Source organism: Haliotis asinina, chromosome 7 (assembly GCF_037392515.1).
Source record: "Haliotis asinina isolate JCU_RB_2024 chromosome 7, JCU_Hal_asi_v2, whole genome shotgun sequence".
In the NCBI taxonomy this organism is placed as follows: Eukaryota; Metazoa; Mollusca; class Gastropoda; order Lepetellida; family Haliotidae; genus Haliotis; species Haliotis asinina.
Window position 1 is genome coordinate 35,698,151 of NC_090286.1, and position 27,868 is coordinate 35,726,018.

Genomic DNA, 27,868 nt, shown 5'->3' on the forward strand with positions numbered 1-27,868 from the left:
CCGTTTATTAGGTGAAAAATCCACTGAACCATTGCAACAATTATGTTTGCTTAAAATAGTTGTTATATGTTTGTATTGTTGTCAGTGAACATGATGGAGTTCCTATTTAAGTGACACTATATTCTGCGGGCTAGTCTTCACTGACGACAAATGTTGGGATGATAGGATGATATCAATGTTCACAGGCGAGCAAGGAGAACCATATGTAGCGTCGTTTTTTGTAACTTGTGACAATAGCCTCTCACATCCTTCTGGCCCTGATGCATCTGTATACTATCAACCTCTGGTTTCTACTGCCCTAGTGCATCTCTGACTGTCTGCATACAGTATGAATCAAATCCCTGAAGGTCTATGGGCATGAAAATACAAACCAAAGGTAGTTTGATTAAGATTACAATGGAAGCTGTCGACGCTGTGACACGTTTCCTTTGGTGAACAATTCATTTGTCCTTGCGTGTATCGGCTTCCGTATACCCTCAACTACCTGCTTACATCTGACAGCATCACTGTATGACAAGTTTCCTTTGGTGAACAATTCATTTGTCCTTGCGTGTATCGGCTTCCGTATACCCTCAACTACCTGCTTACATCTGACAGCATCACTGTATGACACGTTTCCTTTGGTGAACAATTCATTTGTCCTTGCGTGTATTGGCTTCCGTATACCCTCAACTACCTGCTTACATCTGACAGCATCACTGTATGACACGTTTCCTTTGGTGAACAATTCATTTGTCCTTGCGTGTATCGGCTTCCGTATACCCTCAACTACCTGCTTACATCTGACAGCATCACTGTATGACAGGGAGTCATAATCATTGGTGATTGACAAAGTCGGTATGGTACCATGGTTTCAGCAGAAACTGTACTGATTTAAAGAGTCGATTATAGCCATAGTTCAAAACATACAGCAGATGGTCAGGAACCGAAAATGCAGTTACATTTTTCAGTTCATGGAATGAATGATATTGTCCCTGAACGATATTGAAACTCCTCCACGGAACACCCCGCAATGTGTCATGGGGCGTCTAGATCGCATTCCGCAGATCGGGACAACGTTTATCTTACACGGCAAAATGACACGCCTGCCAACAAAGATAAAACATTTCCCCCGTCAATAACACCAAACAATCCTGTTCCATTACTTTCTCTGTCTGGAACAAACTGTAAACTGTCATCCACATCAAGGTGTTATCCGTGTTATCAGCCTTAATGGGGGACGAGACACTGAACTTGGGGGGTTTGTGATAGTGTATTCCTTTTTTCGAGGGCGGTGGGGTAGCTTTGTGGTTAAAGCGTTCAAAGACCTGGGTCCGATTCCCCACGTGGGGAAGTCCGTTTCTGGTGTATCCTGTCGTGATATTTGCTGGAACATTGCTCACTTGCTCTCTGTAATGGAAAATTTTATTAATATGACCAATCACAGCATAAAAATGGATTTGCTATTGTGGAACATTTTTAACATATTTTTAGATTTAATCACACATTCAATACAGCTCATCAGATTCACACCCAAAACAGGTTGTTATATGAAGGCTCGCTAACATTCCCATCTCACAGGTGTGCGATCTGAGTCCTCACCACAGTTGGCGCAGCTTCATAATATAACACAGTAGTGCTGACTGAAGTCTCGCGGCATTAATTGGATGTTTACTGAAGAGTGTACCTGCACGAGGTGACGATATTGGGGTGTTGACAATGTTGACAGTGGCAGTTGCATCACCTCACACCTTCATTAGGGGTCAGTGTCTGTCATTACTGATTACTGTGTTCGTGATTGCAGTGAGTAATGCTAAGTAAATATTGATTCATTTATCAGGCTGATGGTGAAGCTGCATTTGATGATAAACCCAGAATGTTTCATTCATTCTTCTCAAACAAACATAAACGTTTGTCGATGTTCATTTTGGAACATCAGCTGCACACATGGATCCCTGCACCCACTCACCCTACCACTGTATCAAGGATTATTTTTTTGTACATCAAAGTATTGACATAACCCTCTTTTGAGTGTCATATACCCTTGCTGAGGCGCTGAAATCCACACATTAACTAATGACGCAAAGATTGCGGGTACCCCATCAGACAGATGATCGATGAAAGAATGACACATCTAATTACATATGATTACAACAACCATTAATAAATAAAAAAAAAACAAGCCTAAAACACCTCTGAGATTCTCTTAAAACTGTAAATGTATTAATTTCATGGTTGACCATGACTATAGCAATCTCTCTGACTGACTTATCTTGTTAAGTTGCAATGAATAAAATGAGTGATTGAGTTATACTGGACAAGCCTGAAGATATGTAAGTCCATTTGATGTAAATTTCACGTGCAGTTTCTGAACTGTCAGTGGAATTTGTTAATACAATTATCATATCTTCATGCTTAGTCTGCTGATTTGCGTCGATACAGATATGTGTAATAACATTTATTTGCTTAAGACTGTTATGCACTGATGCTACAAATTTAAACAAAGAAAGCTTTATAAAAACACGAAAACATTAGTCCAACAAACCAGGAAAAAATATTAATTAATACAAAAGTGGAGATTACATAAATGGAGCCATTTTGCCTTCAGAAAACAGGAAATTGGATTGAGAGCATCTGATTAACAAAAATCCCGGACCCTCCTATATCATCCGATGCTTCGCGGCCTCGAATATAGAATGATAGTCTGGCCCATATGTATTCCCCCAAATGTCCAGAAGTAAAAATCACTGGCATTCTTTTCCGGTTCGTTCCAAGCAGTTCACCCGTGAAGATTGGGTTTAGAATTGGTGTTCAGTAACCCATGCTTGTCATAAGAGGCGGCTAACGGGATTGGGTGGTAAGGTTCGCTGACTTGGTTGACACATGTCATCGAATCCCATAGGCGCAGATCGATGTTCATACTGTTGATCACTGGGCTGTCTGGTCCAGACTCGATTATTTACAGACCGTGCCATGTAACTAGAATATTGCTGAACGCGGCATAAAACTAGACTCACACACTTCCTCCACCATGTTCACACCTCTCTAGTCCAGAACACTGCCGAACAACTTATGTTATTATGTGGCAGTCCAAAGGCACAACACCGTTTTAATGAGGAACATGTTTTAGGTAAGAACGGAACCACACATGTTCACGGGTGATACATACTTCCTCAAGTCCACCATATGTCAGGTCCGACATTTGTTCCCGCTTTGACTAAAGGGGAATAACTCCACACTTTTCTGTAACATTGAACTCGCTGTGCGATGTGCCATCATCATATATTTTAGGTGCGCATTAATTACCTTCATTTGAAGTTTACTCGGTAAAATGTTCAGTAGTCCCGTAGATTAGCACTGCAGTTTGTAGAATACAGTAATGATATTTTGTGTAAAGTGTCTTATTTGTAAGATGCATTACCTCATAGTCGTGCTTGTGCAGTTCGTTTAAGTGGTTGTATAAAACCCCGTTTGCTTACGTTTTATAGCTAGCCTGGCTGTATAAAATATTGTTTCTATATTTTATATCGTAGGGTGAACGATGTCATTAAGTTTTATAGCTTTAAGGAGTTTTGTTATGCCTTGTACACCTTGCATAAGTATTCACTTGTACGATTCATGTATGAAGTGAATGCGTACAAACCTGTTTTGAATGTTTTACAGCTGAAGGAGTCGTTGAATCTTGTTTTTCGTGTTTTATAGCTGGCCACATAAAACTGAAAGTGGAAAGTGGAATCTTCAGGGGAAGGCCCGACTCTCATTTACATCCAATGATTTATTCAGGGAGCTGCATGAAAGACACTTTATAAGATTATACCGGCTAATGATATTACCTTCACCTTTGTTATGTTTCCTTGTCTGGTGGTACCTTGTCTTCGCTCCACGACTTCACCAAAATATTCACCAAAATATTCACCAGGTTTGCATCCTCTCACGTCATTTGATAACTGATACTTTAAATGCCGTTTTCACTTACTAGACAGTATGCTATATAGTCACTGGCACGTTATCCCGTGGCTAGTAAACATCAAGTTGGGCCAGTAAATCTCCAAGTCACTGGCCCGATTGGCTATTGAGTATTCATTGGAACATTCTCTTAATATATCACGCTCTCAGACGTGTTAAGCTATGATGCGCTTTTAAACCATGCACGTGTGAGTGTGAGTATATATAGCATACAATATATATATCTATATATATGATCTATATCTATCTATCTATCTATCTAGTATATATATCTATCTATCTCTCTCTATATATATCTATATCTATATCTATCTATCTATCTATATATATATATATATCTATACATATCTCACTCTATATATCTATATATATCTATATATATAACATTGCAAAACCCGTCGACAGATAACAGTATAACACAATTGGATAATACGTAATATAAATTAGGCACTTTATCGCAAACAGTAGGTCATAAATCGATCAAGATCATGATAGATGATGGCATGTTTTTACCTTACGTAATCTTTTACATAGTTTCTACATTCACATTTGATGCTAGTGGATGATTTTACGGATAAGCAAGCTCGCACACTGTTACTAAATCCCCGGGGCCTATTGATGGTTGATCGAATACATGAACAATCATCCGGTGCTTCATATTGTTACTGCCAGGAACCAACAACTCCCAAGCGATCCGGAGGAATTATGCACATATATACATACATCTTACAGGAGTAAGAAGAATTCCTTTTGTGAAGAATTCCATTGTGTGCTATAGATAGTCCCTTTCTGTGCAGCTAGAACAAAGGAGAGAAGACAATGCCGATGCATTATGCACGACATGTAAAAGACAGGTGTCAGCATGTCAGTGTCACTCAAATACATACAACATGTACATGGAAAACTCTGTGTCCATATCGAGTCATAGTGACTATACCCAGGGCCAGACTGAAAGTCCTTGAAAACTGCTTGTCGTTGCAGGTCTATTTTCCAAACTGAAACGATAATTAAACAGTAAACAATATTATAATCGTTTAACGACAATCTATACTGTTATGTACCATAGTAAACTACAGACATGTATATGTACATTCGCATCTATCATGTAAGTTCAGTTACGATGGGCATGAGGCAGCGACGGATAAACAGGTTTGAAGTATTTGTCTTCAGTGCTGGTCACAGATAATCGAACATCCTGTTTACTTACATCAAGCTCTCGCATAGATCGATGCTCATACTGTTGATCACTGGATTGTTTGGTGCAATCGCTATTGTATTCACCCCCGTTTGGCTGGGAAATTGGTATGTGCAGCGTTAAGCAACAAACTGGGAAACAAACTACACCAAGTTGTTCAAATATATATGGTGTCTGTGAGCTTCAGTCCTCATTACACATTGTGATATTTATCTTCGACAGAACGTGACAAAGATGTATATATGTATTTTTGTATGTATGTATTTTTGTATGTATGTATGTATGTATGTATGTATACGGATGGATGGATGGATGGATGCATGCATGCATGTATATACATGCGCATCAAGAATATGTCAATTTTATGAATTAATTTACTGTTACAACCGCAGAGAAACAGAGGGATAGTGTAGCTTTGTTACGATGAAAGAGAGTAGGATTCATCTGGGAACGGGTGCTCATGCTATCAAGCCACGGTATTGCCTGTTTCAAATTCAGTTGCTCTAGTGTTGGTAATTGACTGAGTTGTGTTTGTGACACAGCGGGAACAGAGCAATAGGACACACACATGGACGATTTGAAGTATTCGGACCTCGTCGTCAAAAGTGAACGCTTTTGACCACCAGGCTACCCCGTGAAATATTTCAGAGAAGCTGATGTTACTGACTTTCACAAAACATCAATGTCACCCACAAGCTGCCAGTCCATGTTCTGTGCAGAATATGTACGTATTTACGTATAACATTTCCACGGTGCCCTCTTACTAAGTATGGTTTAGGATGTTTACATCTGTGACCATGGTTAATATTGTGTACGAGTATGTATGTCTCGAGTATAGCGCCGCTTTGTTCCACTTTTATCACGCTGACAGGGAGTCAGTCACTTTAGTTTTAACAATATTCCAACAAGATCACATCGAGTGACTCCAGAAACGGGCTTTACACATTGTACCCATGCGGAGAATCGAACCCGGGTCTCCGGCGTGACGAGCGAACGATATAAGCACTAGACTACCTCACCGTCCTTCCCCGTGTCACCTTCATGTTGTAGGGTAATGATGGGGCTCCAAGAAGGTACAGCCTAGCATGATATTGACACTTCTGGCAACATAATCGATGTGAATCCTTTCGAAATAGTCGTGTTGACATCACTTCAACATTCAGTTTGTCATATGGCCCATTGACTATCAGTTATGCCCCGTGATGGTTATTAATGGTGTCCTTGGAATGTAGTATTGATTATATTATCGAGTGGACTCGAATCGTTGATTTTCTCACGCTATCCTACCGTGCGTGCGTCATCACGTGCAACTGTGGTGAACACGTTTAACGCCGTCGCCAGCAGTGTTTATGTTACCAACCGCCATATGATCGAGTCAGTGTCCGTAGCGCACATTACGTGTGCGAAAGGGCGGCTCAATGGGGTCGGTTGTGATGGTAACTGTTTCCCGAAGTGACTTAGAGAAGACCAGTAAAATGATATTGTGTTCGAAAGTTGAACTGATGTTTAAATATGTTTCAGATCCTAAGTTGATTCCACAAATCTACGATGCTGTCTAACAATGATTAGAATATCATGTCATCAGCTACAAATGGAAATAGGACGTTACAAAAACATCGATAGCAATTTGAGATAATGTGAATTTTGTATGTCATCTGGTGAACATTGAGGACGAATGCCATTTCTTATTTGTGTGTCCAAATCACCGTACAAACAAGAAATGTATATTAAACTGTTTGTACAAACAATAAGCCCTGCTTCCATTGTCTGGCACAAATGTATGTTTATGTAGAAAACAGACGAGGGACGGTCAGTCCATGTCTTTGAAGTAAATAAACAAATGTCTTGTCTTGTTACGTGAATTTGGCTGATCCCGTGCCATTGTTGAACTGATGCAATTGGCTCAGACACTGATATTTTACTGCTGTTTTGAAGGTTGATTTTTGTTGACTGCGACAATAAACAATATCCGCTCAGCCATGTATATTCAGTTTTAACGCTTACGTCAGGACCAACCTTCTTTTCCGAAATGATGCGAACCCTATGTGATGCTCAATATGCAGTTATTCACTGACTACCAACAAACCGTGTACAAACCATATGCAGAAACCCGACTGACGGTTTAAATGGCAATCCCCTAGATAAGATGTTAGCAGGAGTATAGAAGAGTAAGCTCCCTTGACAGACACTTTGCCACTTTCCGTTTATTCATTTCGCAAGTAATAATTGCTGAAGACAACTTAAAAGATTTTCAGGGTTTGTGGTTTAACAGTATACTCTTCATATGTACTGGACAAAATAAGTTAGGGACACTGATATTTTTATGACTGATATTTTATTAGTGTGTCGATGAATAAATAGATCATGATCCGAAATTTCAAAATCTGAATACATCCCTAACTATCTTTGTCCATAGTTCAGAAAATAGAAAACAAGTAAAAAAGACCGTAGAAAAAATACACTAAGCATCTGCGACTTTACCGCCTTTACGTTTAAACAAGATGTGGCTGGAGAGTAGTCAAATAGTTAAAAGCTTTGTTCGTCACACTGAAGCCCGGGTTCGATTCTCCACAGTTGTGAACACTGAGAAGCCGATTTCGTGTTTCCTGCGTAATAGTCAGTGGATATTGCTAAACGCTGCCTAAAACTACATTTACTCATTTAGTAATATCAATTAATTCATTAATAATACATCTTGATAACATACTAACTAACACAGTGACGCTTGCCCTCGGGTGACTGATTGCTGTACGGCCGCTGATAAGATCCACTAAACAACTTGGAGTAAGTCACCTGTGTTGATGCTGGCTATGCAAAGTGTACGTTTGGCCCTTGCAGACTGTCCACAACCGTAGCATGGATATTAAACACACACAAGCTGATGGATGTTGGTCACAACAAGGGTTGATGGGTCACTGTTGTAAACATGGTGATTAACGGTGGGTTGGCACGGCGGTGCTGTAATGGACGGAGAAGATTTATTGTCGGTAACGTGCATGACACGCCTCGTGATCTTTCTACACTAGTTTCCTGAAAGGTTCATGGGACTTACTGGTGACCGAGTAGAAAAAATGAAACATCTAAACAACTGTGAAGGTCATATTTGGTTCACTATATCTTAAATTTCCCGATATGATCTCAGTTGTATATTTTCATTTGATCCCTGAAATACATGACGTTCGCAATAGGGTTTACCGCAAAATCTAGAGAGAGAGACAATAGTTGGCACGGACTAACAGAGCACTTTGCTCATTTACTTTGAAATGACCGTGTGTAAGATAAACACATCATGGTAAAATACAAGGTGTAAGAGAATGCAGAGAATTACATGGAATGTACTATTCTTCATAGTTTTATATGCATGTGCTAAATAAACATTTAAGAATAAATAACTTTATTTTGTTTCATTTTTTAGTTTGAAAATTAATGCCTCGTTCAGCGATATTACGGCGCGGTCTGTAAATTATTGCGTCTGGACAAAACAATCCAGTGATCAAAACAAGTTACACGATTGGGATACGATGCTCTGTGTCAACCAAGTCAGCGAACATGATCACCCGACCCATGTCAGTTGCCTCCTACGGCAAGCATTGGCTACTGAAGAACATATCTTACTCTACTGTATATTTAATTTGATTGTCCATGTAAAGACATGGCAGTTTGCTTATAAAGTCCTCGAATGGCTACAACAACGGACATTTTTCTCCGATGTAATCATTTTACCTGCCCATGGCAACAAATCAGCTAGACTCATAATTATAAGTTTACATACCAATGGTAGTATCATCTTGGCCATGAGCTCTCAAATCAAGGCAAATTTATTCTAGAAAAAAAAAAAAAAAAACAAAGAGAAAAGTATCAAATGTCAACATAACTATTTATTATAATGATTCCTAAGGAAATTTAAACAATATCAGAGTGAGTGAGTGAGTTTAGTTTTACGTCGCACTTAGCAATATTCCAGCTATATGGCGACGGTCTGTAAATAATCGAGTCTGGACCAGACAATCCAGTGATCAACAACATGAGCATCGATCTGCGCAGCTGGGAACCGATGACATCTGTCAACCAAGTCAGCTAGTCTGACCATCCGATCCCGTTAGTCGCTTCTTACGACAAGCCTAGTCACCTTTTATGGCAAGCATGGGTTGCTGAAGGCCTATTCTACCCCGGGACCTTCACGGGTCAAAAACAATATCAGAAGCATATATATAGGTAACATTACGTACATTTGCATATGACATACACGTGCTTCGCTGATCATTGACACGTGAATAGTTGTTAATGTTTAATCATTCACATGAATGTTTACCATGTATAACTGTCGCAATATCAAATAAGAGATATGAGTATCGTGTGCGCAGAAAACCCAATAAAACGTATGAGCCGTACTTCCGAAATGCACACATGCGCACAATGCAATATAATTATAAAAGCTTTATACATATGCATAAAAAGGACATAGAATGTATAGTACTTACGGAATATTGCTGTTCGATCTTGAATTTGAGATTTTGACAACTCGTTTTAAACATCTGGTAACAAGAAAACCTTCATTCAAGCAAGTAAACTAAGCCTCCTGCTGCTTGTTCAAAAACCTTGCTTCACAGACGTCTTCTGAAACCGCCTTCAGCAGTAACCTGTCATTCCCTATCGATCCAACCTGTTGTAACCTTGTTTAAACAAGGGAGGTAATCCATTCGCATTTTTGTCCAGGTAAACAGCGGAGCAACAGGAAATATTACGCCATGGAAAACGGATTGCCTGAAGTTCAAATGACAAGTGTCGCGTAATGGCGGCCCGTGGGGCACATGTGTGTGTCCAGGTAGAGAGTGGACACATACATAGTCTTCAGGACTTTGTCAACGTGGCAGACCTTCCCACGACTGTCTCGGTGGTAGGCGGAGGGTACTCAGATAGTCATGTACGTTTATCGCGCGGAGATGTGTTGTTACTGAGGTCACACCTACCTAAAGAAGTTACTCTAGCTTTCCATAGCGAGGATACTGGTGCCCGGAAGGAAATAACGTGTTCCCTTGATTCTTCCTTGAAGTTCGTTGTCTTACCTCCTAAAAACAAGGGACAGCTTTGTGATAGTCATGAATCTCTGTACACATCAGTGAGCGACCTACTTAAGGATTGTCCGACCTACTTTCAAGCCACGGAGGATTACGATGACCCCTATTTACCTGGGTTTTCAGTTAGACAAGGCGACAAGTTCCGCTTTCTGCGCACATTCAAGGACCCTCGAGATGACAAAGTTCGGCTGGAGTGCAAGGACAATAGCGGTAATGTCATCAGACTGTCCAGTGATTGCAAGGGCTACTTTCGCGTCCTCGAGGACCGGTCAGTGTATACCTTACGGGAACTGGTCAATCAGGCCAGGGTGAGCAGACGACTTCGGTTGTCCACAGATAACGTGCAGCTCCAGCCAATAACTATTAAAAAAGTCAATTCTACAGGGAGTGCAGAACCCAACACCGAAAAGGAACAACCGCCTTCACCCTTAGTTCAGATGCCATTGACTTTTAAAGGGGTAATACACTTACGGAAGCCGGAGGAAATGTTGGAAGTATCGCCCTGGGGTGAACTGGAAACCAGATGGAAAATACCTACCAGTGTCAATTTGGAAGTGAGGCCATTTTCCCAGAATGACTACGAAGTGCCAGTGAAGCAGAAAGTTGTTTCAATGAAAATCGACGACTTTGTTTCAACGTATGAGGATGATTTCCCAGTGGTTGCAACAATTGTGAATTATCCTGAAATTCATGCAGAGCTGACGAACCATTTAAAGAATGTGTCGGATGTCATAGTGCACAAAGTGAAAAACGCTAAGCGTCTCCTTGCAAGGACTAGGACCAGATACTTCAGCATCGATGGAAATGTGAGAGCATCTTTTTCCGAGTTTCCGAAATCTTTCAGGTTCATTCGCGATTTGCTACACTGTCCGCCTGGCACGGAGGTACGGGTAATGGGGGATATTTTCTCTGATTTTCCTAAACCGTTTTGTTTAAGATATGGAGACATCCTCCGACTAGTCAGTAATGAACCAGAGAAGTTTAAGATGAAGAAAAGTTCCTTCAAAGAGTGTGAAGTTATCCGATTCCAAAGGATAGGGGACAATGGATACTCTATTCCTATGCTCTTGCCGCCAGATCTGGAAATCAAAACAATGGAGATTACCAGTGTGCATTCCCACCGACCTCATTTTTTATCAGATATTATTGCAGGTGCTGACATTCCCTCAAGAACCGTAACTGTGTTACAAGAGGAGAGTGAGAGTAGCCTCCCTTTACCAAGTCGATTTCGCCTTTTGACTGTTGTTTCTGATGAGGTGCTAGTCATATCTCCAATTGATTATTCTCAGTCACAAGCCATAAGTCCAATCCTGGAGAGTTGCATTGAAATTCCAAAGAGACACTTGGTGCACTTTGCCTTTTGCCGTAAACTTAGTTTTCCAGATAATTATTTTGTGTTTCCAAGATCCCGCCATACTGTTTCTATTCGTGTGGAAAAGATCACCGAGGAAATGGCAGATGAAATGAGGAACAAATCAGACCCCTATGAGGATGTCGCCTATAATCCAACTCAAACACCAATGAGGCTTCCAAGGTCCTTATCAGCGGGGTAAGATTCCATAAATGCCTTTTTCAGTCACTAACATTTCTTGATCTAACGCCAGTACTACATTCTCACCTTTATGTTTGTTTCTCATTTTATATTCTGTCTACCTCATGCAACCATGTCTTTCATTGCACTCCACACAACAAGTACTATGTACATGTGTCTTAGAAAGGTAAGACATATTATCGTTACCACATAACATATTTCCTATGTACATGACATGACATGACATGACATGACATGACATGACATACATCTGCCTATTACTCTTCCTAACTTGTTCAACGATTTGTTATACTCATTTTCAAAGTACACATATACCTATACAGAGCCGGGTTAGAATATGTCTGCAGCTTGTCATGCTTGTCGTAACAGACGTTGGTGATGTAACCATCACTGGATTATCTAGTCCAGTTATTCACAGACGGCTGAGATCAGGGTAGGACAACAAAGGCACAACCGGTGGTCCTAAACATGCACTGTGTACCCGTCTTATTCCAGTTTCATGGAACGGTCGTTTCGCCCATCTAAATATGTTTTTTTTAACACTATGCCTCTACTTGACGCTTGTTCTAATGTCCAGTCTATCAACTTCATCACTTTATCTTTGTCAATATAAGATAAACCTTAACACTACAACAGCCCACTACTTCCTCATGCTGGACCGATTCTTCAGGTTAAACAAAGAAAACAAACAATATAAACAAACCACGTAAATTCCTGACTCAGTCATAACAATACCATCATGTTATGAACCCGAAACAAACAGTTCCATCCCAATACATCTGTCCCATAACGAGTTATTCGTGCGTGTGCACTGTGTCAACTTTGTTACTTATCGATTGTCGTCCTTATGTGTTTGAAAGGAGTTGAAAAGTCACTGGAGTCGTTGAACTGTGCGATACATCAGGTGCGCATTGGATCAGGACCTCAGTAGACTGATGACTGGCAGAATCATCACTTGTAGAGAATCAATACTGTCGTAGACAGTGGCCATTGTCTCAGTCCGCTACTATGTATGCTTGTTATCATATTGATGCAGAGGTGTATATTATAGACTATGTATCATCTCAGATCGATAGGTGCAATACGCCATCTATAACGCGAAGTAATTGTCGAAAAGGAAGGGTTATTATGCTTTCATGTGTACAGTGAATAGTTGAATATAAAGTTTAACTGACTGCATGTAGGAAGTGAGTTAACATGGTTGCATACACGCAGAGCATTACTTTTAGGTACATGTATTTAGGTGTAGGAAATGAACGTTAACATGCTTGAGTGCATACAGTGTATCAGAGTTAGGTATTATTAAATAAATGAAATGAGTTAACATGCTTGCATACACGCAGAGCATTACTTTTATGTACATGTTTTTAGGTGTAGGAAATGAACGTTAACATGCGTGCATACAGTGTATCAGAGTTAGGTATTATTAAATACATGAAATGAGTTAACATGCTTGCATATATACGGCGCATCATATGTATTGTTAGATGTAGGAAATGAGTTAACGTGCTTGCATACATACAGTGCATCAAAGTTAGGCATTAAACACATGAAATGAGTTAACATGCTTGCATTACAGGTTAGGTGTTATTGGATATAGGAGATGAGTTAACATGCTTGAATACACACAGGGCATTACAGTTAGGTATTATTAAATAAAAGAAATGAGTTAACAAGGTATCATTAGATGTGGTGAGCCAGGTTGACCATTGTTTACTGATGGCTGAGGATGAAATCATGTATTTTTTCCATTATGAAAAAAACACACCCCACTGACATAATTACATTACCTTTGCATGTTTAGGTGTATGAGTGAAGTACAATGTTTGCTAAATGTGTGTATAGAACAGGTACAGATGTATGTGTTAAATACAGTGTTTGCAATGTATGTGTTTAGAACAGGTTTAGGTGTATGTGGGTAGTAGCATGTTTGCAATGTATGTGTTAAATGCAGGTGTAGGTGTATGTGGGTAGTAGAGTTTTTGCAATGTATGTGTATAGAACAGGTTTAGGTGTATGTGTGTAGTGCAGTGATACACATATGCTGTACAACGTGTTCATTCGTCTGTGGAGAACAATATGTGGCTGTGTCTATAAATGGTTTGGTTGTGTGTAGCGCAATATGCAGGATGTTTTTCAATGTTTGGGTGCGATTGTATGTGTGTAGCCATACAACGGGCAGTTTCGATTTACATGTATAGTAAATGTTTGAATGTAGGTATGTATGAACTGCAATGTTTGAATACAATTATATATCTGCAGTGTTTGGATGTATGTGTATGATATTATGTTAATACACGTATATGTAGCTAACGTATATATTCTGTGAAATATTTGAACGTTTTCGTCTAACTTGCCTATCCTATATAATCTAACTGAACATCAATCTGTCAGGGCCATATATAGGGGACATAACACATTGACGTAACAAAAGGCCCAACGGTCGTGCTACACAAAGTCACCAAGGCTAGAAAAGGTCAGGGATAGAGTTTGATAGCCCATATCACCGTTACCGGGGACAGGTGATGTAGTACTAGGGGTATGTATTATAAATGTATGCAGGTAGTTCCGTTTACTTTGGTGATACAGTATCAGTGGCAGAACATTAATCCTGTGGACACAGAGTTTACACGCACACATGACCTATTCATATGCCCTCCTTACATATTCTGTGGTAACATATAGCGGTATCTGACATTTTAATAGCTTGCACCTATCATGCTGGATAAGTGGTTGGTTTATCAAACTATTTTAGCTTTTAGGACAGACAGGACAATACAACCTACTATTCACGCGTATAACTTTTGATATTGCTACAGGGGTGATAAAAGATATATAAAGTCACCACCAGATAGATTTGGTTTGGATTATTCAACCAAGTGGATTCCTTTGACCTAAATGTCAAACCTGAGATGTAAATTATATGAATGACCATGAGAAAGTGGTTACAAGAAGTATTTACAAGGATAATAATGTTTTGCTTTTCATGTTATGTTTACTGTATTGATCGTTCAAAATGAAACACGCCATTCTACCTTTAAGCATGCCATCACTCTGTTGTTAGTGGGAGTTCATGTTACGCTGTTGCGTGTTTGTGACGACGGCAAAGTGCTTCAACATGATATATCCATGGCTTATTCTAGCCATGCTAGTGCAATGATGACATTCCACATTTGACATTCTTACCATGTCAACTTCTTGGTGGAGTTAACTGTTTTGGTCATGTGGACCAGACATTAGACCTCAGAAGGTCCGTGGTTCGAATCCCATCACAGGATTCAGAAATTGTTTCCGATATAAAGTATTCTATTATAGGTGGATTCCTGACAACATTCTTAACACCGTGAAACAACCTCACATGTTCTACATATGTGAAAGAGACCGGATGTTCACTTCTAAATGCCCTTCAAAGATTTAATCATGCTTGCAATTAGAAAACACATGGCAGTTGATATTTAAACCAATAAGACCTTAGTAAACGTTCATCTAGCAGAGAGGTTAATATCGTCGTAGACTCATGCGTTATGTCAGGATTTCACAATCTCGTGGACACCTCCTTATATTCCACGAAGACATACTGTCTTATAATCTATGTTCAGTTGTTAGAAGCATATTGTATGTTGAATTTCGATGGGTGACACCTGGTTAATGGCCACGGGTTACGCGGTGTATTGATGTGCTAATAAGAACGCCAGTCGTCAGGTAAACGTTAGTGGTGGATAAGCCTATTGCTCAAATACAAATACGCCACATACGCATACTAGGATTACTAACAAATAGGGAGGCATTTTCTTCACTGGCTATACAAAACTAGCTTTAAAGGACAGCAATCATTTCACGCCTCTACAATATGAATACGAGGGTGGTCTGATGCGGCATCTGTATTGCCAAGTATCGAGATGCATGCTACAAAATCTGGTGGTCTTTAATCCCAGATTGACATGGAATACACTGTTACTGATAAAGGTATATTTATACAGATCAAATGGGTTCAGCTGATGGTTTATATATGAGCGAAACACCCACGATGAACAGAAAAGCGGGTTTGAATGTCAACCCCATAAAATAAATAAATTACAAAGTGAAGTTAGTACACTTGGTTGTTATATTATGGCTGACGTTATATCCTATCCTAGTTATAACCACTAGAGGACATAAATATATCCTGATATCCTATCCTAGTTATATCCACTAGAGGACATAAATATATCCTGATATCCTATCCTAGTTATATCCACTAGAGGACATAAATATATCCTGATATCCTATCCTAGTTATATCCACTAGAGGACATAAATATATCCTGATATCCTATCCTAGTTATATCCACTAGAGGACATAAATATATCCTGATATCCTATCCTAGTTATATCCACTAGAGGACATAAATATATCCTGATATCCTATCCTAGTTATATCCACTAGAGGACATAAATATAACTTGGGTCCTCTTGCACAAAGGGATCTGCGAGCTAAGGCCATCACAATTCCCATACTTACTACAGACCTACAACAATTTTAGGTTGGTTGGTCGTTGTTTAACGCTGCACTCAGCAATATTCCAGTTACATGGCGGCGGTCTGTAAATAATCAAGTCTGGACCAGTGAACAATATCATGATCATCGATCTACGGATAGTAGATAAGGTGATATGTTTCAAACAAGTCAGCGTGCTTCACCACACAATCCCGTTAGTCTCCTCTTATGACAAGCACGGGTTGCTGAAGATCAATTCTAACCCAGGTCTTCACGGGTCAGAATTAAATAGAACTATATATATTTGCTTTTTAATGCACGGGTTCGTGTTAGATCGCATGGTTTGAGATCTGAAAGGATATTTCTGTATGTGAAACTCTCCTAGCGAGTAAGCAAGTTTTGAAACTTTTGAACATTTTTCTATGACCGCACATGACTCGGTGCAGTGATATATTGGGGATTTTTAGTGTAGCTGAGAAATGAAACATACAAAACGGAGATTATTTGGAAGTCGAAACTCGTTACTATCAATTCCACTAATCTAAGTGACAATTCTGTAGTGACCACAGAGTCACTTGTACCGCTTTACCTAATGGTGTCATGGCCACACATGCCATATACATCACAGCAGATTCCACAGATGACTGCAACATTCCAGATGTTAGTACATGAATTCTTGTATACCACTTTGCTATAATAGCATATGAGCAGTGACACATACACCGCGTATATTCTCCTCCACTCGAGGTCATACCTGAAATACTTTGCACGCCGCTGATATAAGCCTTCTCCTCACCTCTGTGTGTTTCCCACGACATGATCCTGCTATCTGACCGTAACTACAGCCATGACAAAGGATTACATGGGATTATATAATGCTCACGTCCACTGAGTTCCTGCTCACTTAAGTGTTGTGGCTGGTATATTGTGCGGCGTGCTTTAGCCATAGCCTAACGCTTTGTGTCTGAATAAGTATAATTTTGATACGAACACACAATTCCTTTTAAATTGATAAGACGCTTAGTCTCGGCTTGACTGTTATTTTGTCAGAAAAACATTCCTTTCAAACTAACAAGACGTTTAGTCTCTGAACAAATATTATTTTGATTATTGTAAACAAACAATTCCTTTTAAACTGAAAAGGAGCCCCGGGAGAATAGAGCTTCAGAAACTGAGGAAATCTAGACTGGCTCCATACAAATATTACAGACAGGGCTGGGTAGAAGGGGCAATCATGTGGTTCAGGGACCGTGTAACACATCATTCACGCCTCTTGATGTCACACGACTCTGGGAATCAGTCACTGGGAGTGTAGGTTGAATTACACATCACAAATTTATAACTGTCTGGCTCACGGAATATCATATAGTCAGACATATCTGCTTTCCAGTAATCGCAAATGTTCTTGTTGAAAGAATGTTTTGGGGTGCTCCCTTGTTCTTCTACCCTAGTGTAGGCTGTTGAGTCGATTAGCGGAACTGATCATTCATATCATATATGTATGAGATTGAAATGTATCATTTTAGTATTAAGGTAAAGAGGATTTATGTACACATATATCATGCTGTACCTATAAGTCATCATAGTTTGTGAAAACCGGGTGAAAACATGTCTGTGCTACCTATGCTTAATCATACCAATGACATTAAATATATCATTAAGGGTGGGGATAACATACAGTCACAGTTTGTAGAAGTTAAGGCATATAGACAGTACATCTCGTTGTGTTAGTGCCAGAGTTTAGTCATTTTTCATTTTCGAATGGTACATCAACACTAAACTATATTTCTTGTTATCTGTGTTGGGCTTTCAAAGTTAGAACTGATGCTTAATATAAGTGTTGGTAGAAAAACGTGATTTCAAAGATGTCATGTTCAAGCTTGGTGATTTGATGACAAGTCAGACAACCCCAACGGCGTGCTTGTTACTCATGACATCAACCACCTGACTATCTGCTCCTGGTCCTAGTTTTTTCCACATTGCAAGAATAACGTGGAAGGCGAGGTGACACAAAAACTGACAAACGAGTGATTATTCCTGCATATGTTCACAGTGCCATAGACAAAGTGAAGAAGAGGAAGAAGAACCCCCTGCAGCGACTGAGCCGCGCCCTCAACCCCATAAACTGGAGACGTAGCCACGCCCCTGCCACCCTCGCCCGGCTCTCCCAGGAACCTTCGCCACCGACAAACGACTACGACGCGCCACCACGGAGTCCCGGGGCCCGCAGTAATGCAGGTATCTCATCATACCATGCGATATCAGTCATGTATGTGAGGAATACAGTTTATCAGAGGTCACTGACTGCGTCAGGTGATACTGACAGGTCAAGTGGAAGATGAAACTGTCTATCTAAAGCCGCAAGGGACAGTAACCATTATCCTGTGATAACAAGTCGTATTAGTTAGTAACTGCTGACGATATATACTGATGGAAATATATACCGCAACAAGACTTTAGTGCTAAGTGAGTGGATATGGTTTTACAGCTGTAATATTGCGGCGGTGGTCATAAACGGTTTCAGACATAGTACCAATAAGGGGAATCGAACCTGGGCATGCGGAGCGAAACGCTTGACCCACCAGCTCCAAAGGAATGCAGCTGTTTGTTGTTTAACACAGCACACAACAATATCCCAGCCATATGGAGGCGGTCTGGAAATAATCGAGTCTGGACTAGACAAACCGGTGATCAGTGTAATTAGCATCTATCTTGAAGGATTACACACTATACGATACAATATTAGGAATGTATTGACACTCGTTTCATAGCAATTTGGTCATAAGCTGACGGAAAAAAATAAGGATCACATGAGAGGACAAGTGTTCCCTATCTTTTTCCAGATGTTTTCACAAGCTGCAAAAAGAACAGTTAATCACTCATCATATGAATGTCGCTGAAACGCAAAATGACATCAACGTACAGACACGCTTACATGACTAAACAATAAGCTCTATATGTGTGTTTATTGACACACATAATAAATGACTCACTAGTACGTGCTGCGTGTGCAATTAAATCGGCACATGCCCGTCAACAAGAAAAGCCCTTTGTACTGGATATTTAGACGTGTTAATCTGATGCTAAACCGTCATATACTTACACCTGTTCTACCTTTTGTATCTCAAGAGGATGACCCGTACGAACAAATCAACATCCAGATAGGAGCCAGCCTTGCCTCAGCCAACCAGACATACAGTCACACCGACATTGCCTCAGCCAGTGAGTACATAACATCATGGCATCAATCTAGTTCGTATACTTAATTGTAAACATCTTTGGTTCTCCGAAACAAGTAAAGTATCATACAGACTTGTATACCAACAGCATATATCTAACATTATTAAATTTGCACAAATACGTTTAAGAAATGTCTACTCCTTATGTCTGAGGGTTATACATTTAAAGCTTTTTTTCTATTTCTGTCTGTCACTTTTGTCATTGTTGTTCCAGGCGAAAAACGCAACAGTTTCTAGTGCTATACGCCACGGAGTCGCTAGACACTAGCAATGGTAAATTGCATGAATATGCTCAAATGCATGAAGTCGTGGTTGTGGTAGTAGGGATGTTTAGGGGGACGATGGATGTTTGTGTATAATGGAGAATTTAATTGAATTAGTGTTCACATCACGTTTGATTTGAAAGTATTATTTATTCTGTCATTCTGTTCGTGGATCCTGCTTAATATTATTTCTAGAATACTTTTTGATTAGGAAATGAGTAGATTCATTTCAAGTTCATAAATACATTTCTGTAGTGTTACCCGTATTTGCATGTTCCCATCAGTGCACGCAAAGCGTATAAACCCATTGTATTTCAGTTCAGCAATATTCACTAGAATCTTTTATATTTATACCTGACATGTATGACAGCAGTTGCAACTCGTATCAGGCATGTAGTAAACAAAGCATACTGAAGTGTATCAGCATTTGGAGGCAACGCACCTGCTATGCACTTTTTCCCCGAAGTATGCACATATTCATATCTTTGTTGAACTTCGTTTAGGAGGATATACCTGCGTGACCACGGTGCTATCATTACTTACTTTGTCGGTTCTCTGCCTGTCTTGAACTGTTGATTATATATATTTCGATGACACAGTCATCTCGAGTTTTTATTGTATATATATCATATCCGTCAAAACCAGGAAATAAGTTTCCTCGATTATTTGAAAAATATTTCAGTGGCCGTGTAAGACGTATAGTTGGGGAATACTATCAAGAGGTTAACTCTAGATGATTCCAGGTGGTCGCGAAAGAGATGTTACTCTAGTGGTAACACCACCACTCATACATTTTTATAAAAATACTGGCTTCAGATCATTGTCGAACCTCAGCTCACTGTTGATCTCTGGCTGCCAACGCCTGTGTAGCCTTTGCTAGTCCTGTGCTGTCCTTCACAAGCCCTGTGCTGTCCTCCCTCAAATCCCCTGTATCATTCTTGTCCGTCACTGTCCTACCCAGCATGTCCTAGTACTTGTGAGTACTGTCCTAGGCATTGTACACCCACGCATGACCCCCTTACCCATCCCAACATTGTGTTTTCTGTCTTTGTGTATCTAAATATAACCAACATGTTCATTGTAATTATGGTTAAAAAAAGTCTCTGTTTCCAGATGTGATCTAAACGTAATTATTATCAACTAGTTAAATTTGCCCTTTGATGTTTGATAATTCCGGTATTCATATTTGATTATATGTTTGATGTCGTTTTCATGCGGACCCGTGAAGGTCCCGGGGTAGAATAGGCCTTCAGCAACCCATGCTTGCCATAACAGGCGACTCAGCTTGTCGTAAGAGGCGACTAACGGGATCGGGTGGTCAGACCCGCTGACTTGGTTGACACATGTCATTGGTTCCCAGTTACGCAGATCGATGCTCATGTTGTTGATCACTGGATTGTCTGGTCCAGACTCGATTATTTACAGACCGCCGCCATATAGCTGGAATATTGCTAAGTGCGGCGTTAAACTAAAACTCACTCACTCGTTTTCATGCATAAATGACCAGTGGTATTATTGTTTTGTCCACGTTTATTGGTTAGGAATACATTTCATAACAAGGTATAGCACTATGAAAATGGTCACGGTTTGTGAAACGGACACGTAATATATTACACTTTGTATATCTTGTCAATGTTATATAAAGTGTTAAATCATACACATGTGCTGCACGTGTTATAATCAACAAAAATAATGGTTAAGGACCTTCCCAATGTTCAATATTTGAGTATAGTTAGGATTTAACGGGGGTGTTTGGGTCAAGTCGTCAAAATTGATGGGTTCAAATCCCTCTTCGTCCCGATCGTGTTTCTACATTTGACAGCAATATAGCTTTGTTGGTTTCACCAAAGAGTTGAGTGAGTGAGTGAGTTTAGTTTTACGCCACACTCAGCAATATTCCAGCCACATGGCAGCGGTCTGTAAATAATCGAGGCTGAACCAGACAATCCAGTGGTCCAAAGCATGAGCCTCGATCTACACAACTGGAATACAACATATGTCAACCAAGTCAATGAGCCTAACAACCCGATCCCGTTAGTCGCATCTTATGGTGCTGAAGATCAATTCTGTGACGGGTCGTCACGAGTCCAAACAGCAGAACATCTCAGACATGCATCATTTCGTTCCATCCTTTCACATAATGTTGAAACGCTGTAATACAAATATTGTGCCAACTGGAATATTATTCCCAGATCACTCATTTACTTTAATTAGGAGACCCATGAAGATCCACGTTACAGTTAGTCTTCAGTAAACCATGCCTGAAGATCCGCGTTACAGTTAGTCTTCAGTAAACCATGCCTGAAGATCCGCGTTACAGTTAGTCTTCAGTAACCCATGCCTGAAGATCCGCGTTACAGTATGTCTTCAGTAAAGCATGCCTGTCGTAAGAGGCCACTGACGTCAGGGTGGTCAGGCTTCCTGACTTGGTTGACACATGTCATGGTAGCTCAGTTCAGTAGATCGGTGCTCATGTTGTTGATTACTGGAATGTCTGGTCCAGGCTCGATTATGTACAGACCGCCGCCTCATAGCTGGAATATTTGTGAGTGCAGGGTAAACCCAAATTCACTCACTCGCTCAAAACTGAACCTTGAGTTCATCATTATTTCATTATGTATGTTTGAATAACTGTTTGTGTTAATATGCATTTAGAAAATGAATATGGCGATACTTCATGTCGGAACTGTCGAAAGGAATGGCATATATGTACACTTGAAAAGTAACATTCATGAAAATTCCAAGGTATGTTTTTTATTAAAAAAAAGAACTTAGAAGAAGTAGCTATTTTCCTACTGATCAGTTCAATTAGCATTTTTTGTGTCTCTTTGGTGAGGGATTTTGTTTTATTTCAGTTATAGCCCACAGAGGGGGAATCCCAAGAACAACCGCCATATGATGACTTGCTCTCTGTGGCCTAATGACGAAGTGTATATAAATAGTACCGTTACAACATCTGCTGCCCAAACAGTCAACCATGGGTCAACCATGCAATACACCGTGCTGGCACAGTGTGTTTGTCCAATCAGCGGTCAGGTCCAGTGTATCGGACCCTTACTGATGCAATCAGTTCGTCTTCGTAGTTGTCATACCAATACATTCTGACATGTGGAATATTTTCGGTTTCAACGGCATATTTGTTGTATCCGACTTTTGCCCAGAGTTTTTGTTACTGTACCATTTTGGTATGATTAGACTATTTATTGAACAACATATTAGAAAGGGTCACATGATGTATCTCACATATTTTCAGTCTCCACCTTCCTTGTATTGTTGAGGAGTAAGGAACCCGTTACCATGGTAATCAGAGATAGTGTCAATGGTTCAACTTTATGTTCATAATGAAGCATGACTGACAGGATCTAAGGCTTAAAGCTTAAAATATAAGCGAACCCCATTCATCATTAGTCATAACAAATCTCTACTGAAAGCAGTGCCTGTGTCTGAAAGCAGGTGTTCGTTATGAGGCGAACGTATCTTTTCCCACCGGTGACACGGTAACAAATGCATGCAAAGGAAGGTCAATTATTCACGAAACAACAACCACGGCATGTAATTAAATGTAATTGAGGTATCTTTCTCTTGAGGGACTGAGAGGGTTTCGGAGTACCTTCTTACTCCTTTCCCCTTGTTAGATGTCAACATTGTTATCACATCATTCATGTCTGGATTAATCATCTCTGTCTCCCACTTACCAACCAAGTCCAAATTATTTGCTGGCTTCCCTGTTCATGTTATCGCTGTTGCTGTTTCACATGCACACATATAGCTGTCTTTTCCCTATTCTTTCACTCTGCTGACGAGAGAATACGCTCCGAAACGTCGTGTCCATCAAAATAAAGAAGTTGACATCGATAAATTCTCGCCTTCATGCTGTGATATTGCATAAAGGCGACATTAGACCGTGCTTACCCACTCGAAACAGATTACCAGTGAACGTGGTATTACATGAGGTGGAGTATCCTTGAAAGGTTTATTTTCATAAAAACGTACATATTGTAAGGGTTCATTTAATAAATGCTATCTTAACTTCAGTAAGCAAGATGACAAGGTTTTCCTGTAGAAGACATTGTTGAGCGTCTTCACGTCTATCAAGAATTTGATGTTACAAATCTTTTAAAAGGTAACGAGAAAAACAAGGACTTTTTAAAGCAGTTGTATTTCGTCCTCAAAAGTAAAGACGTCCTAGCAACGTTCATATATAACACTACAGGAAGCACAACACGTGTAACAGCTCACTCTAGAAATGTCAAGGTCGTATGATGATGTGCAGATCGTGTATACCGTGGTCACGTGTAAAGGTCTAATGCTATTTATAGATTCAGCATGCCAGATGTGAATGTCAACGTTATCAACAATGCTGTATTGATTCTGTGTACCAATTTGACCGGTATTTAAATGAAACAGTGAAAGTGCGGTCTCTAAACATGAACTACTCGTATGACATGACTTGACAAAGTATTTACACTTAAAACGTATGCACGTCCCATTACTTCGCAATGTGCTTATCCAGTATGTTGATGATCCTCAAATTATCTGTTTGAGCACGACTAATATAGTACAACAATGCATTTAGTACACAAGATATTAAGTTCAGCTTATTTTCAAGATACTTGTCACAACATAGATCACGTTCATATTATCCAACAACTTCTATTCAGGAACATAAATAAAACAATTGCTGTGAAACTATGATGTATAACATTGCGTTGGATGTACCATTTTGTGTGTACAATGTTCACTGAAAACTCGATCAAACGCGCTAGCTAACCCTGATTAATAGTAATAATAAATGTATTTCGAATTCTCGTCAATGATTTATTGTTTCTAAATCTATATTCATGCATATTTAATGTAATCGTGTGTGTATAGCTTTAGTCCTTGCCATTGGAATGTCTGACATCATGTTTAATTACATTCATTGAGATGCAATAGCCGTTCAGTGGAACCTTTCAGAACTGAAATGAACTCATTTCTTATGTAACTGCACGAATCGACAAGCGAAGGCTTAATGGTAGTGTTGCTACACAACGCGACGGCGAAAGTTTCTGGTATTTGTGTGACGGCACTATTCAACACAGGGACAATTTCACTTACAGTTAGTTGTTCGTGTTGAATAAAACTAGAGTGATAAGTTTGTGAAGACATGTTCAGTATTACGTACAACTCGACAGAGACGGTTTAATTTTCGACAGAAAGGCCTGACTCCACTGACCTCTGTACCAAACTCCTGAAAATAAAACGGAAGCAGATTATGACGTTGTGGACCTCTTCACAAGTGTCCTCACAGACGAAACTCTCCAAATCCTCCGGCGACGCATCTCAGACAGGCTATAAACCTCTCCTCCAACAGTCCTACTGCAGGAATACAGCACCTCCGCCATGTCTCATCATGTTCAACTACTACCCGTGAAATCTAGTTGATAGAATTATCAGCTCCACACTCCACCCAACAAGATAAGCGGCCACCAACAAACCTGAACCAGCACCTATTCGTGTCTCTTTGCCCTTCACTGGAAAAACCTCCCACCACATCAGCCTAAAGCGACAAGCAGGCAACGAAACCTACTTTACCAGCTCTACATCACTGAAAACCCTGCCAATGGCAGGAACACATCGAAACAATATCAGCTGTCCAAAGGTGTCGTCTACAAAATCAACTGCGATTGTGGCGAGGCCTGTGTAGGTGAAACCTCCCGGCCCATAAATATCAGAATCAAAGAACACTTATCATCTACAAGAAAATCAGATCGAAAATCAGCAATATCAGACCACATTATCAAATATCCCAAATCACAACAAAATTTGGGACAATATAGAGATATTATCCAAAAACCACCAGGACTTCACCAAAGAAAAATTGCAGAAGCAGTTTAAATCCGGAGACACTGGCAGTCAATCAACAGAAATCAGGAATATCTGATCCCAACTACATGCAATGAACTGATAAAAATAACAAATTAGAGCACTCCAGCCATCATTGCTAATTGATCTCATCAGCTATGTACACTTTGTTACGGCCTCAGTTACCACTGGCTTCCTCTTACTGTCACATCATTACCACCATCCATTGCTGTTGTTGTTAATCCCTTTGAACCAACCTGCATGCTGCTGTTGCCCTATCCCTGTTCATGTATACAAGTCTGTTCTGTGCTGCATTACTTCACTCTTGCTTACCAACGATATAAAGATCCACACCGTAACGTCGCATCATGTGTACTACACAAGTTGTTATCCATAAAGAATCTTACTTTCTTAGGCCAGACACCACAGTTATATCAGTAAGGTTAACGTACATTCTACTCGGTGACGATCTCTGCACAAAACGATTTATTTCCATGGTTACTACTACTACTACTACTACTACTACTACTACTACTACTACAAGTGTTGCTACTGCTACTATTTCTGTTTCTATACTTTCCCACAGAACATGACAAGTAGTTATATTTGGTAACAGCGAGATGTGTTAAACCTCCATAGTCACAATGTTATTATCTACATATTTGTGTTTTCATGGTCTTGTGTTCTGAATGTTACATGCCTGGATAATGTTGCATGTTTGTTATGTAAGATGTGCAATCGTCCTTATGGGTAAACTGAGATACAATGGTACTGTTGTGTTCTGAAACATTGCTGCATCCAAGAAATATGTCACTGAGTTTTGTATGTTTGTCTTTAACTTATATCGAGAACACATGTACGTGGGTGCTTGATTTGGCCAATCCACTTATCGATGGTCAAGAACAATAAAATATGTAATAATACACCCGGTGATCACGCTAATGTGGACTTCACAAAGCTACAGTCATAATATTGACACACAATATAACGGCTTGTCTCTCATGACATAATACAAATGAAGTGGGGATAGGTCGATTGTTTTTCTTTTCATATTTTCTTCTGATTACCTAACATAAACAGTAGAGTTCTTATTTAACAGAAAAGTGCCAACAATAATGCAGGGCGTCAGTTCGGATTCCGTCAACTTCGAAATAGAAAGTGACCGAAGTCGCAAAATATGTCTAAATACTCAGAGTAGCTAGGTCTGCAATGAGAGACAAGGGATAAGATCATGTTCTGCATTTGCTCATGTACCAATGTATGAATCATATGTATTATGAATGTATCATAACACTTTACTGACGATTTTACTACCTGTGATATGTTCAGCTGATTTGAATGAATGTTGTACAACGTTGTATTAAATTGTTTCATATATGAAAGCCAATCGTGCCCATCATAAAGTATTCACACATTCATTTTCATACCGAAGATTCTCTAATCCTGTCCAAGACTGTGGGCTTAAAAAGGGCGTATTCTGTTGGATACGAAAACCATTTAGGGCCATAGGTCCTCTACTTTATTCATGAAATTACAAGAAATGAAGACGAAATTTCAAAATGCTGACCTTAACAGGCGTCTGTAGTTTTAAACGTGAAATATGATTGTAAACAGATAAAAAGACCTGAAGATCTTCGGAATCAAAATGTCTGATGCCGTATACTTGCCTTAATGCAGTTTTATTGCCGAATATCATACCAAGTGTCTGTAGCTTCTCTAACCCGGATCCTGCTCTATAACAAATGCCTCTAAATAGTTACATCTTGACCCAATTACCCGGCTGATGACGTCAGCGTTGGCGCATGGCCACACGCAACATTATGTGTCGGTGTGGGGCACATGGTCTTCGGCGTTGCCAATACAGCTGATGAGGCAATGTGAGTGTGGTTTCTGATCCGCTAGACTTGTAAGCTGCAACTTATTCGTTACTGTAAAGATTCATATCAGGCTGTAATTCAACAATAGTTGTGCTGAGTGTTTTATTATCTGTTGGCGTTTCTTGCGAAGATCTGGGATTAAGGCATGACGAAATAGAATCCTTCAGAACAGTAACAAAGTGGTGTCATTACAAATTCTGACGTCATATTCATGTAAAACTAAGTGCCTCTTTTGTATAGTCAACACAAACGTGATTAGCATATTTGATTTCTTGATATATTTTCGTGCGTATCATTTCATACTGATGATATGTATCACTATTTTACTGAGAAATTGTTTTGATGATCATGTACAACCTACAGCAAATTAAACTTGATGATCGATGAAACATTACATTT

The 27,868-nt window shown here is 39.7% G+C and overlaps 1 protein-coding gene and 1 long non-coding RNA gene across 3 annotated transcripts; one reads left to right on the forward strand and one right to left on the reverse strand.

Annotated features, from left to right (window-relative positions):
- Positions 1-4,372: 4,372 nt before the first annotated feature.
- Positions 4,373-10,270, reverse strand: LOC137291789 (uncharacterized). The gene is made up of 4 exons (XR_010957282.1): positions 9,622-10,270; positions 8,913-8,963; positions 7,848-8,098; positions 4,373-4,940 (listed from the first exon to the last, which is right to left on the reverse strand). It is a non-coding gene; the product is annotated as an uncharacterized lncRNA (long non-coding RNA).
- On the forward strand, positions 9,911-27,858 carry LOC137291785 (uncharacterized). 2 transcript variants are annotated; one of them, XM_067823311.1, is made up of 5 exons: positions 9,911-11,767; positions 18,300-18,484; positions 19,376-19,468; positions 19,700-19,758; positions 22,604-27,858. In XM_067823311.1, exons 1-4 carry the CDS (start codon positions 9,933-9,935, stop codon positions 19,720-19,722), a joined length of 2,136 nt encoding a protein of 711 aa, XP_067679412.1. In that variant the 5' UTR covers positions 9,911-9,932; the 3' UTR covers positions 19,723-19,758; positions 22,604-27,858. The 2 variants fall into 2 exon arrangements, with proteins under 2 accessions (XP_067679412.1, XP_067679411.1); XM_067823310.1 differs by lacking the exon at positions 19,700-19,758.
- Positions 27,859-27,868: the final 10 nt, after the last annotated feature.